General features: G+C 37.0%; 1 protein-coding gene across 1 annotated transcript in view; it reads left to right on the forward strand.

The window, feature by feature from the left end:
• HADHA (hydroxyacyl-CoA dehydrogenase trifunctional multienzyme complex subunit alpha) overlaps positions 1-13,063 on the forward strand; it is a 45,796-nt gene that overhangs the window by 14,536 nt on the left and 18,197 nt on the right. The window contains exons 5-10 of the mRNA XM_090281069.1: positions 1,069-1,207; positions 2,393-2,512; positions 3,943-4,045; positions 10,000-10,122; positions 10,594-10,712; positions 12,627-12,683. Coding sequence (XP_090137195.1) covers positions 1,069-1,207; positions 2,393-2,512; positions 3,943-4,045; positions 10,000-10,122; positions 10,594-10,712; positions 12,627-12,683 — 661 coding nt within the window. The remainder of the gene's footprint in view (positions 1-1,068; positions 1,208-2,392; positions 2,513-3,942; positions 4,046-9,999; positions 10,123-10,593; positions 10,713-12,626; positions 12,684-13,063) is intronic.

Consider the following 13,063-nt stretch of genomic DNA (forward strand, 5'->3'; position numbering starts at 1 on the left):
CAAAGGGTTGCTGGTTCAATTCCCAGTCAGGGCACATACCTGGGTTGTGACCAGGCCCCAGCTTAGGGGCGTGTGAGAGGCAACCAGACAATGTCATACATCATTGCTTCTCTCCCTCTCTTTCTTCCTCCCTCCCATCTCTCTAAAAATAAGTAAATAACCCTGACTGGTGTGGCTCAGTGAATTGAGCACCAGCCTACAATCAGAAATGTCGCGGATTTGATTCCCAGTCAGGACACATGCCTGGGTTGTGAGCCAGGTCCCTAGCTGGGGATGTGCAAGAGGCAACCAATTGATGTATCTCTCACACATCAATATTTCTCTCCCTTGCTTTCTCCCTCCCTTCCTCTCTCTAAAAATGAATAAGTGAAATCTTTTAAAATAATAAGTAAAAAGTCCAAAAAAAAAATAATCCTATTTCTAAGGAAAAAAAGAAAGAAAGAAAAGAAAATACTGCAGCTTCCATGAGGCTAGTTGAGTAATTCCCAGCGTATAAAATAACAAAAAGTATTAGTCGTCTTTGGTCAAAAGTATAAAATTCACAGCTTAAGTTCAGAAACAAAGTAGGAAATGAAGCAAACTGAAATTAAAGGACATTGATTACATTATTGTAGTAGAATCTGTGTTAGTCATTAGGGGATCTATTTAAGATTTTAGGTCCCTCTAAACAATTTGAAAGCTTTCTTTTTCTGTGATTTTGATTGCTGTTTAATCTGAGCATTATCTGATAGAACAAAATCTTTGATAGTGGAAATATTTACTAGAAGATGATTTTCTCATGTTCAGAGCTTTGTAATCTAATGATTTGTTGTAGAAGTGAAAATAAATCATACAACACGTTTTGTTTCATGTGCTCCGAATCCAGAAACTTACACTATAAAGAAATGATGTCACTGATGTTAGTGCTGAGGTAGAACCATTCTTAAACTTCTGAGTATATGAAGATTCACCACCACATCTTGATATAGGATAAGATGAGAGTATAGTATATGAGGTATTTAACAAAGTACATAGGCCATAGTTTCATTTTTGATTTTTTTCTGTTCTCTCCTTTCATGCTTACCGCAGCATGATAGCTGCTTGCAAGACTCCTCAAGAGGTAACAGAGATATCACGGGAAGGACAGAAAATGTTTGAGAAACTTGAGAATTCTCCAAAGCCTATTGTGGCTGCCATCAGTGGATCCTGCTTAGGAGGAGGACTTGAGGTATGTATTTACACAAAGTCACTGTTTAGCTCATTGGGAGCACTCATCAGATGTAAAACTAGGCACTGATTTGTCTGAGGAAAGTTCTCAGCGGATCAGCTTTCTGTTTAGTTATCAAACTTCTGAATCTGTTTTAATCCTTATTCTCATGGCACAGAGCATGTGAACCAAGTGTGATGTTTTTTACAAATGGAGACGATCTCTACTAGATCTCTTAGGTCCCTTTTGATTCTAAAAACCTGGTTCAAACCTGGTTCAAGTTCACAATGCAAAGACTCAGAAGTGTGTTTCATGCTCCTGAGCTACTTAGGCCTAGTTGAGACACACAAAGCATAATACACACTTAAGTGCTCTGTGCGTAGTAAAGATGATAAATAATAAAAGATTTGAGAGAAGAGATGCTTACTAGACTGGGCATGTAGGAAAGAAGAAAGGGAAAAGAAAATAACAGTTATTGAGCATTTATCACATACTGGGCTCTATGCTAGACACGGTCACAATAATTAATTAAGAAAACCTGTGCTTGGTCCTAAACGATAGGCAGAATTTGCTTAACCACAGCATTCCTCATATGGCGAGGTGTGAGCAAGTACACAGATAAGTGAAGCCTATTAGGACATCATAAGTAGGCCTGCTTGATAGAAAAGGAGAGTCTCTGTAGGCTTCTTAACCTGGGATACATATACAGTTGTGTGTGCATTTTTCTACTGAGAGCTTCCGTAGCTATCAACAGATTTTTAAGGCAATCTGCAACCCAAAAAGAGATTAATAAGGAGAAAAAATGCGAAATAAGGATGGAAAGGTAAATTGCCGAAAGCATCAAATGCCAGACTAAGAAATTACAGTTTATTCTATGGGCACATTCCTGCTCTAAAGAAGTAATCTTTAACCCTGACCAGTGTGACTCAGTTGGTTGGGTGTTGTTCCACAAAGGGAGAGGTTGCTAGTTTGATATCCGGTCAAGGCACATGCCTGGGTTGCAGGTTCGGTACCAGAGGCAGCCAATCGATGTTCCTCTCTCACATCAATGTTTCACTGCCTCTCTTTCTCCCTCCCTTCTCCTCTCTCTAAAAATAAATAAATAAAATATTTTAAAAGAAGAAGTCATCTTTAGACCCTCACTGATCCTAAGATGTTATAAACTTACATTTTCTAACATTCTAATTTTCTTTCATTTGTTTGAAGCTTGCCATTGCATGCCAATACAGAATAGCAACAAAAGATAAAAAAACAGTATTAGGTGCTCCTGAAGTCTTGCTGGGACTCTTACCAGGAGCAGGAGGCACACAGAGGCTACCCAAAATGGTGAGTTTTAAGATCCCTGTGAACTTTAGAACTTCGGTACTTATATCTCGCTTTAGATCTATTTTCATTAATACAAAAGACATAAATATGTGTATTCACTGGAGAATTTAGAAACCAAATAAAATATGAATATTTAGGATCGACAACAGATTTTCATTTGTGGTATTTATTTTTCAATTCTACTTTTAATTTATTTTTTCAGTTTCTCAATTACAAGTCTTTAAACAAGGTTCTTTGTTAGTGCCTGAAGAAGGATGAATAAGACGCACGTCTTGCCTCCCTGTCACTTACAGTTTCACCTGTTCCTTCTGTGCACAGTACCGTCTTACCAGTTCTGCAAATCCATGGGTCATATTTCATAATAAATAGAAGAGATAGACATTTGCCCTGATTTGGATGATCTCACTGTTGTATTCTACAGAATCAAAAAAGGCCTGTTAGAGTCTTGAATTCTTAAGGAGAGGGGAAGGACGCTCAGACCTGGAGGCTGCAGAGCCGTCAAGCTACAGGGCTTGCCAAACCTCATAGCTTCTGCACTATAGATTCCTCCATGAAAACAAGGCTCAGCAGAAATACTCTTTGGAGGGCATAGGAAAATTGGAAGGTTTTATGGTATTAATTTCCTGATAATAAATAATGTACATTCCTTCATAGGAATTGTCAAGAGGATTTATCAAAAGAATGCTTAAGCCAGTGCATGTGTAGAAAATAACTGCTGAATTTCTTTTGTTTTATTGTAGTTGGTGTTTGTTGCTAGGAGCCATTCTTCTTGTATCTATATAAGAAGCTCTTAGCTGAGTTCAGTTTTTGTTAAGCCTAAACTCCTTTCTGAAGACATTGTCAAAACTATCAGGTTTCTCTAGAGTCTTTACTAGTTCCAATAGAGAAATTTTAAATATCATATACATGAAAAAGAAGAAACTCAAAATGACATACATACACAATTTTAGGATACGCCACCTTATTAATTCTATTAGATAAAAATCTTGCATAATGACCCTGGCTGGTGAGGCTCAGTGGATTGAGCACCAGCCTGTGAAACAAAGGGTCACAGGTTCGATTCCCAGTCAGGGCACATGCCTGGGTTGTAGTCCAGGTCCCCAGTTGGGGGCACATGAGAAGCAACCACACATTGATGTATCTCTCCCTCTCTTTCTCTCTCCCTTCCGCTCTCCCTAAAAAATAAATAAATAAAATCTTTTTTAAAAAGAGAGAGCTATAAAGACATTTTTGCTTCAGCTGAAGATTTCTAATCCCAGAGGTTACCTAAATTTGTATCCGTATGTAAAATATAACTGATTGATAAATAGCATAAAAATCTGGTTTGCCTTTTCTCACTTGAGTATGTATTTTGCTCAGTTGAATAATTTTTGAATTGTAATTGTCACTGATATTTTTCCCCTTTGTTCTGATCCTTGCTTGCACGTTAGGTGAGTGTACCTGCTGCTTTTGACATGATGCTGACTGGTAGGAACATTCGTGCAGATAGAGCAAAAAGAATGGGACTGGTTGACCAATTAGTGGACCCGCTGGGTAAGTGTTAGCATACCTTGGAGTTGGGCCTTAAAAACTTATTTTCTGAAGGAGTTAATGTCTTGAATATCGAGTAGACTGAAATTCAAACTCTTAAGGACTGAGTTGTCATTCTGAAGAGTAAAATTTTCTAAAAATTATAATACTAAATCATTTCAGCGTCACCCATTTTCTATTTTACTTTATAATTTGGACATCAGGAGTACAGAATTGAATCAAGTCGTTATTTTTGGTTATTAAATTACTTGTGTCATTATCCATGATAACTCATCTTCATTTTTTGTTTCTATTTTAATAATATAAACACATGAAACAACCTGAGAATATTAATAATTGTCATCTACTGATGTGCTACTTCCCCGCATGTAATTTCTTTGCCTCCCCTCATCCAAGGAAAACACTATTCCAGATTGTGTGTTCATCACCCTCTTTTATTTCTTAAAAATCAGCATTATGGAGATATTTACATAATAATAAGTGTACCAGTTTTTGAAGTACAATTTGAGTTTTGACAGCTGTGTGTATCTGTGTAAACACAATCACAATCATACAATAGAACATTTTTAGTATGTTAAGTTTTTGTGTCTTTCATTTAGTATAGTGTTTTTGATATTCATCCATGTTGTTGCATGTATTGGCAGTTTGTTCCTTCTTATTGATGAATGTTATTCCATTATATAGATATACTATAATTTGTATATCCATTCACCAAAGGATGGACAGTGAGCTATTTCCAATTTAGGGCTTTTCTGAGCAAAGCTGCTATGAACATTCATCCAACAGATCTTTCTGTGGACATATATTTCATTTCTATTTGACAAATATCAAAGCCTAGATTGGCTGGACCATTTGTAAATGTGTATTTAACTTATAAGAAATTGTCAAACTGTTTTCCCAAAGTGATAATTCTATTTTGCATTCCTACCAGCATTATGCGAGAGTTCTATTATAGTTACAACCACTTTGCATGGTCAGTCTGTTTAATTTTAGACATTTTAGTAGGCATGTAGTACTATGTCATTGTGGCTTTAATTTGTACTTTCCTAATGATCAAAGATACTGAGTTTATTTGCTTCTGTGTATCTTCTGCTGAAGTGTCCAGATGTTTTGTCCATTTTGCTTGATTGGTTTATTTATTGTTTTGAGTTTTCAGAGTTCTTGCTATATCATGATATAAGGCCTTTATGAGATTTGTAATTTATGATTTTCAGATATTTTCTTCCTGTCTGTGGCTTGCCTTTCATTATCTCAAAGCAGAATTCTTAAGTTTGATGTAGTCCAAGGACCTTTTTTACAGATTGTGCTGTTGGTGTTGTATCTAAGAAATCTTTTTCTAACAAAATCACAGGTCTTCTCCTATGTTTCCTTCTGGAAGTTTTGCAGTTAAGTTCTTACATTTTGGTCTGTGATCCTTTTCAAGTTAATTTTTGTGCATGGTGTGAGGTAAAGATTGAAGAGTTCTTTTGTTGGTTGGTTGGATGGTTTATTTGTTTTCTGGCATAAGAATATTCAAATGTCCTGACACAATTTGTTGAGAAGACTCTTCTTTCCCCCATTGAACTACCTTGACACCTTGGTTGAAATCAATTGACCCTCTATGTTTGAATCTATATCCTGATTTTCTATTTCCAGTTACCTATATATCTTAAGCCATTATCACACTGACTTAATTATTGTGTTTTTGTAATAACGCTTGAAATTAGGTAGTATGACCCTCTCCAACTTGGTTCTCGTTTTTCAAAATTACTTTGCCTTTACTAGTTTCTTTGCATTTACATGTAAATTTTATAATCATCTTATCTCTATATATAAAAATACTTGCTAGGATTTTGATTGACATTGCATTGAATCAGTGTGTTAGATGGGGAGAATTGACATCTTTGAAATATTTAGTCTATTCATCATGAACATGGCATAACTCTTCTATTTAAGGCATCTTCGTTTTCTCTGAGTGTTTTATACTTTTTGTTGAACATATCCTGCATACATTTTGTTAAATTTATACCTAACTATTTCGTACCTTGGGCCACTATACTTTTTTACTTCAGTTTCTCATTATTAATCACTAATATATAAATATAATTGACTTTTTTAAATAGATTTTATTTATTTTTAGAAAGAGGGCAAGGGAGGGAGAAAGAGAGGGAGAGAGACATCAACATGTGGTTGCTTCTAGCGTGCCCCCAGTTGGGGACCTGGCCCACAACCCAGGCATGTGCCCTGACTGGGAACTGAACCGGGACCCTTTGGTTTGCAGGCCACTGAGCCACATCGGCCAGGGCTATAATTGACTTTTATATGTAGACCTTGTATTCTGTGATTTTGCTAAATTTATTCTAGCAGCTTTTTCTTAAGGACTCTCTACATAAATAATCATGTTGTCTACAAATAAAGGTATTTTGGCTTCTTCCTTTCCCATCTGGTTGACATTCATTTCTTTTTCTTGACTGACTGCAGATGACTAAGATCTTTAGTACAATGCAAGGCAGAAGTGGTGAAAGAAGTTAGTGTTTCCTTGTTCCAGTCTTAGGGGAAAGCATTCACCTGCTGCTGCAGGCGTATGATGTTAGCTACATAGCTTTCTCACGCATGCCCTCTATCAGATTGTGGAGTTCCCTTTTATTTATAGTTTGCTGTGACTAGATGTTGAATTTTGTCAAATGCTGTTTCTCCCTTTATCGAGGTGATTGTGTGGGTTTTTTCTTTTTCTAGTCTATTAGTAATGTCAGTTACCCTAAGTTTTTACTATTGAACTAGCTTTACATTTCTGGAATAAACTCCACTTAGTCATGATGTAGTAAATTGTTGACAGGATCAGCTAAAATTTCATACAGAATTTTTATGTCTGGTTATAAGAGATAATGGCCTCAGGGACAATTTTCTTGTGGTATTTTTGCATGCTATTGTTATCAGGGTAATGCTGGTTTCATAAAATGAGTTGGAAAATCTCCCCAGATTTTGTGTAGAATTGGTATTATTTCTTCCTTAAGTCCATTATAGAATTCTCTAATGAAGTCATATGGACTTGAAGTTTTCTTTTGGGAAGGTTTTTACCTATGAATTCAATTTCCTTAATAGATACAGGGCTATTTCAGTTCTCCATTTCCTTTTCTTTTTTTTTAAAGTATATTTTATTGATTATGCTGTTACAGTTGTCCCAATTTTTTTACCTTTGCTCCCTCCACCCATTACCCCTCTTCCCTTCAACAATCCCACCCCCCTTAGTTCATGTTCATGGGTTGTGCATATAAGTTATTTGGCTTCACCCTTTCCTATACTATTCTTAACTCCCCGCTGTCTATTTTATACCAACCAATTATGCTTCTTAATCCCTGCACCATTTCCCCATTTTTCCCCCTTCCCACTCTCAGCTGATAACCCTTCAAGTGATCCCCATACCTATGATGCTGTTCCTATTCTGGTTTGTTTGGTTGGATTTTGTTTTTATTTTTTAGATTCAGTTGTTGATAGTTGTGTTTGTTGTCATTTTAATGTTCATAGTTTTGATCTTCTTTTTCTTAAATTTAAGTCCCTTTAACATTTCATATAATAATGGCTTGGTGACGATGAACTCCTTTAGCTTTACCTTGTCTGGGAAACACTTGATCTGCCCTTCCATTCTAAATGATAGCTTTGCTGGGTAGAGGAATCTTGGTAGTAGGTCCTTGCTTTTCATCACATTGAATACTTCTTGGCAGTCCCTTCTTGTCTGCAAAGTTTCTTTTGAGAAATCAGCTGATAGTCTTATAGGAATCCCTTTGTAGGTAACTCTCTGCTTTTCTCTTGCTACTTTTAAGATTGTCTCTTTATCTTTAGCCTTTGGCATTTTAATTATGATGTGTCTTGGTGTGGTCCTTTTTGAGTCCAACTTGTTTGGGACTCTCTGTGCTTCCTGGACTTGTGTGTCTTATTTCCTTTGCCAAATTTGGGAAGTATTTTTTTTGTTTGTTTTTTTTTTTCATTATTTTATCACATAAGCTTTCAATTTCTTGCTCTTCCTCTTCTCCTTCTGGCACCCCTATGATTCGGATATTGGCATGTTTAAAGTTGTCCCAGAGGTTCCTAATCCTCTCCTCATTTTTTTCAATTCTTGGTTCCTCATTCTGTAATGGTTGACTTATTTTTCTTTCTTATGTTCCAAATCATTGATTTGAACCCCGGTTTCCTCCCCTTCACCATTGGTTTTGTGTGGATTTTCCTTTGTTTCATTTAAAATAGCCTTCACTTCTTTGCTTATGCGTTTGTTGTACTTAAGCATATCTATCAAGTCTGTGAGCATCTTTATCATCAGTGTTTTGAGCTCTGTGTCTATTGGGTTGGCTATCTCCTCATCACTTAGTTCTCCCACTGGAACCTTGATCCGTTCCCTCTTTTGGGCCATACTTCTTTGTCTCCTCATCTTGACAGGCTCCTGTGTTTGTCTGCCTCTGTGTCTTAGGTAGAGCTGTCACACCTGTTATGTGGTAAGAGGTGGAGCCTTAGGTACTCATCAGTACGGGCAACCTATTTCACCACGTTGTGGTGCTGTATTTGGGGAGGGGTCTGAGAGGGAACAATGTCGCTTGCTCAGCACTCACCCCTTTTCCAGGCACTTCTCCCACTTCCCATATGGAACTGGTGCCCCTCTCGCTGTTTTCCTAGCCCTCATTCCCAGAGTGGGTGGGTCTGCAGACGTTTTAGGACTGCGGGGGCCCTTTAAACAAGCAGACTCTGCTGAGAAACCGGCAGTTTCTTCCTTCACCCCAACCCCCACTGGTTTGCACAATCAGAAGCAATGAGGCTTTATTTTCCCCCAGCATTGGGACTGTGAGCTACGCAGTCTGGTCTGGTCTGTTGCTGGAAATGCTCTCCAGGTGTCCCTCCCGATTTTAAAACGTGTGACTGCACTTTCCACCGGCCTGCTGCTGCCACTACACTGCATCCTCTCTACCCTGGCTCTGCCCCCCACCTGTCTCTATGAGTATTTCTTCTTTATATCCTTGTTGGACTTCGATGCAGCTTGATTTTCTGGAACTTCTGGTTGTCTCTAGTTTCGTGGTAGTTTTAATCCTTTTTAGTTGTGGAGGGAGGTGCAGTGTGTCTGTCTAAACCTCCATCTTGGCCAGAAGTCCTGGGTTCTCCATTTTTTGAATGAGCTGTGGCTCTTTATTTTTCAATGATTTTGTCTATTTCATTTAACTTACCAAATTTATTGCAATAAAGTTTTTCTTAATACTTCATTATTATTCTTTTAACATCTATAATCTTTAATGATGTTTCCTCTTTCATTCCCAACATTGATAGTATGTGTCTTCTTTTTTTCCCTGATGAGTCTGGCTAGAAATTTATTAATTTATTGACCTTTTCTAAGAACCAGCTTTTAGTTTCATTGATTTTTTTTTTTCTGCTATGTTTGTTTGCTATTTTATGGTTTCAGCCATTGTTCTTTCTTACTTGCTTTTGGATTTACTTTATTCTTTTTCTAGTTTCTTAAGGTAGAACCTTACATCCTTGATTTTAGGTCTTCCTTCTTTTTAACGTAAATATTTAAAGCTATAAATTTTCCTCTTATCATTGCTTTATCTCCATATTTTAATGTTGTGTTTTCACTAATGTGAATGTCAAGATATTTTCAATTTGTGTGTGTGTGTGTGTATGTGATTTCTGCTTGCACCCATGTTTGATTTAGAAGTGTGCTGTTAATTTCCAAACACTTGGGGGATTTTTCAGGTATGTTCCTGTTATTGATTTCTGGTTTAATTTTATTGTGGTCAGAGTACGGTGAGTCCTTATTTGCAGGTTCTCAATCTGTACCACGTAGTTCATGGCTCTTCCACCTTCCAGCCTCTGGTCTGACATGGAAAGCTGTGCCAAAAGTGCCTGCTAGAGCCTTTGGCTTTAGCATGGTAGGTGTTTGCCAACCTGGGACTAATCTAAGCCTGATTTGCATTCCAGTCTGTTGTTTATTTTTACAGGACCAGGAATCAAACCTTCAGAGGAACGGACAATTGAATACCTAGAAGAAGTTGCAGTTACTTTTGCCAAAGGACTAGCTGATAAGAAAGTCTCTTTAAAGAAAAATAAGGGATTGATGGAAAGTGAGTGTTGTTATTGAAGAACAAAGATTCTTTCCAAGGAGTTTAATTTTATTTGCTATAAATTTTAAGTGAGGAGAAGGTAAATGCATTATTTACTAGAAGCATAAAATCAGCCTTAAGGGGTGCAGTGACTCTACTCTAGGGTCAAGTCTTGAACCTTACACCGGTTAGTTAAAACCTTTTTTTTTTTTTTTTTTTAATTTCTATTTTAGAAAATTTTAAACATGAGCACAAAAGAAAAATACTATTATAGCGCACTGTTATACTATTACAACAGACAACTTTAGCTTTTATCAACTAATACAACTGTTTTAAAAAGTGCTTAGATTGAAATATAGATTTTGTATATCAGAGTAAAGAGCAGTTCTTTCAGATAACTGGAACTACTGCACTTTTATGGAGTTTACAGAATAAACTATCAAGGAATTCGCTTGTTGCCAATTAAGAACCTAAAAGCATTTTTCCTTACAGAATTGACATCGTATGCCATGAGTATTCCATTTGTCAGGGAACAAGTTTACAAAAAAGTGGAAGAACAAGTACAAAAGCAGACCAAAGGCCTTTATCCTGCACCTCTGAAAATAATTGATGTGAGTCTTTTTCCCACACTCTCAGATTTCGTATATTTTCTCCCTTTGTATAGCATGATACTCTCTATTGCCATTCTGGACTGTGTATGCCAGCACAGAAATTCTTGACTGTTATTAAAGTACTTACCATAAATAAGGGAAGAATATAGCAAGTTACAGGGATTCATAAAACTGGTGTATTTGGGGAGAGTCGGTGCTGACATACTTATTAGTTGATGAGTTTAAAATTGTCAGTTATAAACCAGGATGGAACCTATGTCATATCAGTATAGTACATCCAGTAAAATATTAAGCATTTATAAAAAGGTAATTGAAACAAATATTGATGGCTGTATTCTATCCTTAGTCAAAACCATTGTCAGTACCTACAGTGTCTCATTGACTTCCCCATTGCCATAATTATAAAAAAGATGATACTGAGAAGTTCTGAAAATAATGAAGAGAATAGGTGAAATGATCATAGGGTTTGAAGAAACTCTTTTCTAAAGGTAGACTTTAAAACAGAACTCTTCAGTCTGGAAAGTCTAACATTAAGGGAGCCTATAACTAAAGACATCAGAATTAGAAAATGATTAGTCAACAGATGTATTTTGAGCAGAAGGCATCAAAGTACATGAATATGAAACATGATCCCCTACCTCCATTCATTTCACAGTCTGGGCTGGGGAGATCAGACATCTATATGTGGTAAGGCAGATAACAATATAAGGGACATTATAAAGCAACTTAGGATTTCTGTCAGATAATTGGGACAGAGGAAAATTGTGAAGTGCACAGAGGAGGGGATCATCGCTATGAGCCAAAGAGATCAGAAGAGCAGAGTTTGTCCTGAGCCCTGAAAAATGGGTAGAGGATAGATGAAAGAAGAGTGTTTCCAGGCAGAGTGGGCATGTTGAGCAAAGTTACAGAAGGTGGAAAACAGCAGGCTCTTCAAGGAACTTTAAATGAGATCAGTTCTTATAGGAGGACAGTGAAATGTCTACAGAAAGGCAGGCCAAAGCTAGATTTTAGAAGGTCAGTCGGTAATGAATTAAGAAATTTGCCCTTTGTTCTATAGAGATCATAGAGAACCAATTTCATGGTAGTGAGTAAAAATGTATTAGAAAGAAATAAAGTAGAGCAGTAAATTAGGAAGCTACCTTGGTAACCCAGACTTGAAGTGTGAATAAGACCCTGAGATACGATAGTAAAAATATGGAGGTAGTAAGAGACTGCCCAGAGACAGATAAAAGTTTTAGAAGTGATGAGTGTAGATATTTGAGGAAATTCAAGCATCGTTAGTCTAGACAGATGTCAATTAAGTGTGTAGGTTTGTTTGTTTGTTTTAATTTATCATTCTCATACGTTGGGTCACAGTGATTGGGTCCAGGGTCATTTCTTCATCTTTTCTATTTGCCATTGTTCTTAGGATCTGTCCTGCCCCACATGTTAAATCAAATTCTATAGTTCATGATTACTGCGGTAAGCTAAATGAGGTGTCTGAGGAAGAGTGCAGAGAGGGAGGAAGGGGCTGCGAGGGAAGCTTAGGGGTCGGCCTGCTTTTAGAGAGCAAGTGAAAAGCCGGACACGTGACTTAAGCAGACTTGGGAAGGGGAGACAGCACTCTTCTCTCTCTGACAAAATAACAGGATTCAAAGGTGGATAAGAAAGTAGCATTTGAGCTATGGAACTCCTTTGTTTTCCTTTTCTCACTTTTTTATTCTATTTTATTTCCTTTCATTATATGATAGGTTTGGCACTAGCCTCAGAGATGGAGAATTAAGTCAGTTTTAAGTAACCAGGCACTAACTCCTCTTCTTTTTCTCACTCCAATATAGTCTTTAAAAACTAGCAACACTAGCACTTTTCTTCGGCCTTCTCGTACATCTCGCCAGTCCACTCCAACAATGAACAAATATTTTGTATGTTTTTTAGGTGGTAAAAACTGGACTTGAGCAAGGGAAAGAGGCTGGCTATCTCGCTGAATCTCAGGTAAAGTTCTTTTCTTTCAATTTTTTTTATTATTAGATGCAAGAAAAACCAAAGATCTAAAACTATACAAAACTGAAAAAAAGAAACAGTATCCAAAGCCTAGTAGAACTTTTTCTTCAGTGGTTATCATTTCTTGTGAGGAATCTCAGCAGGCAAGTGGATGCAAGAAAGCTCTGGTGGTCCCAGATATTTGAACTTGCTCTCAATAATGAAGGTGTCGACTATAACTAGGAAGAACAGGGGTGGGGTTATAATCTTTTCGGAATGAATAGCTTGGACATTTTGTTCTGTAGTCAGGCTGGTTTTGTTGTGATAAAATAAAATAAAATAAAAAGACATTGATAGATAAGTACAATCCTTACATGTTAGGGCCCAGAGAT

Source organism: Furipterus horrens, unplaced genomic scaffold, assembly GCF_987537825.1.
Source record: "Furipterus horrens unplaced genomic scaffold, mFurHor1.1.pri manual_scaffold_6, whole genome shotgun sequence".
NCBI classification, from domain to species: domain Eukaryota; kingdom Metazoa; phylum Chordata; class Mammalia; order Chiroptera; family Furipteridae; genus Furipterus; species Furipterus horrens.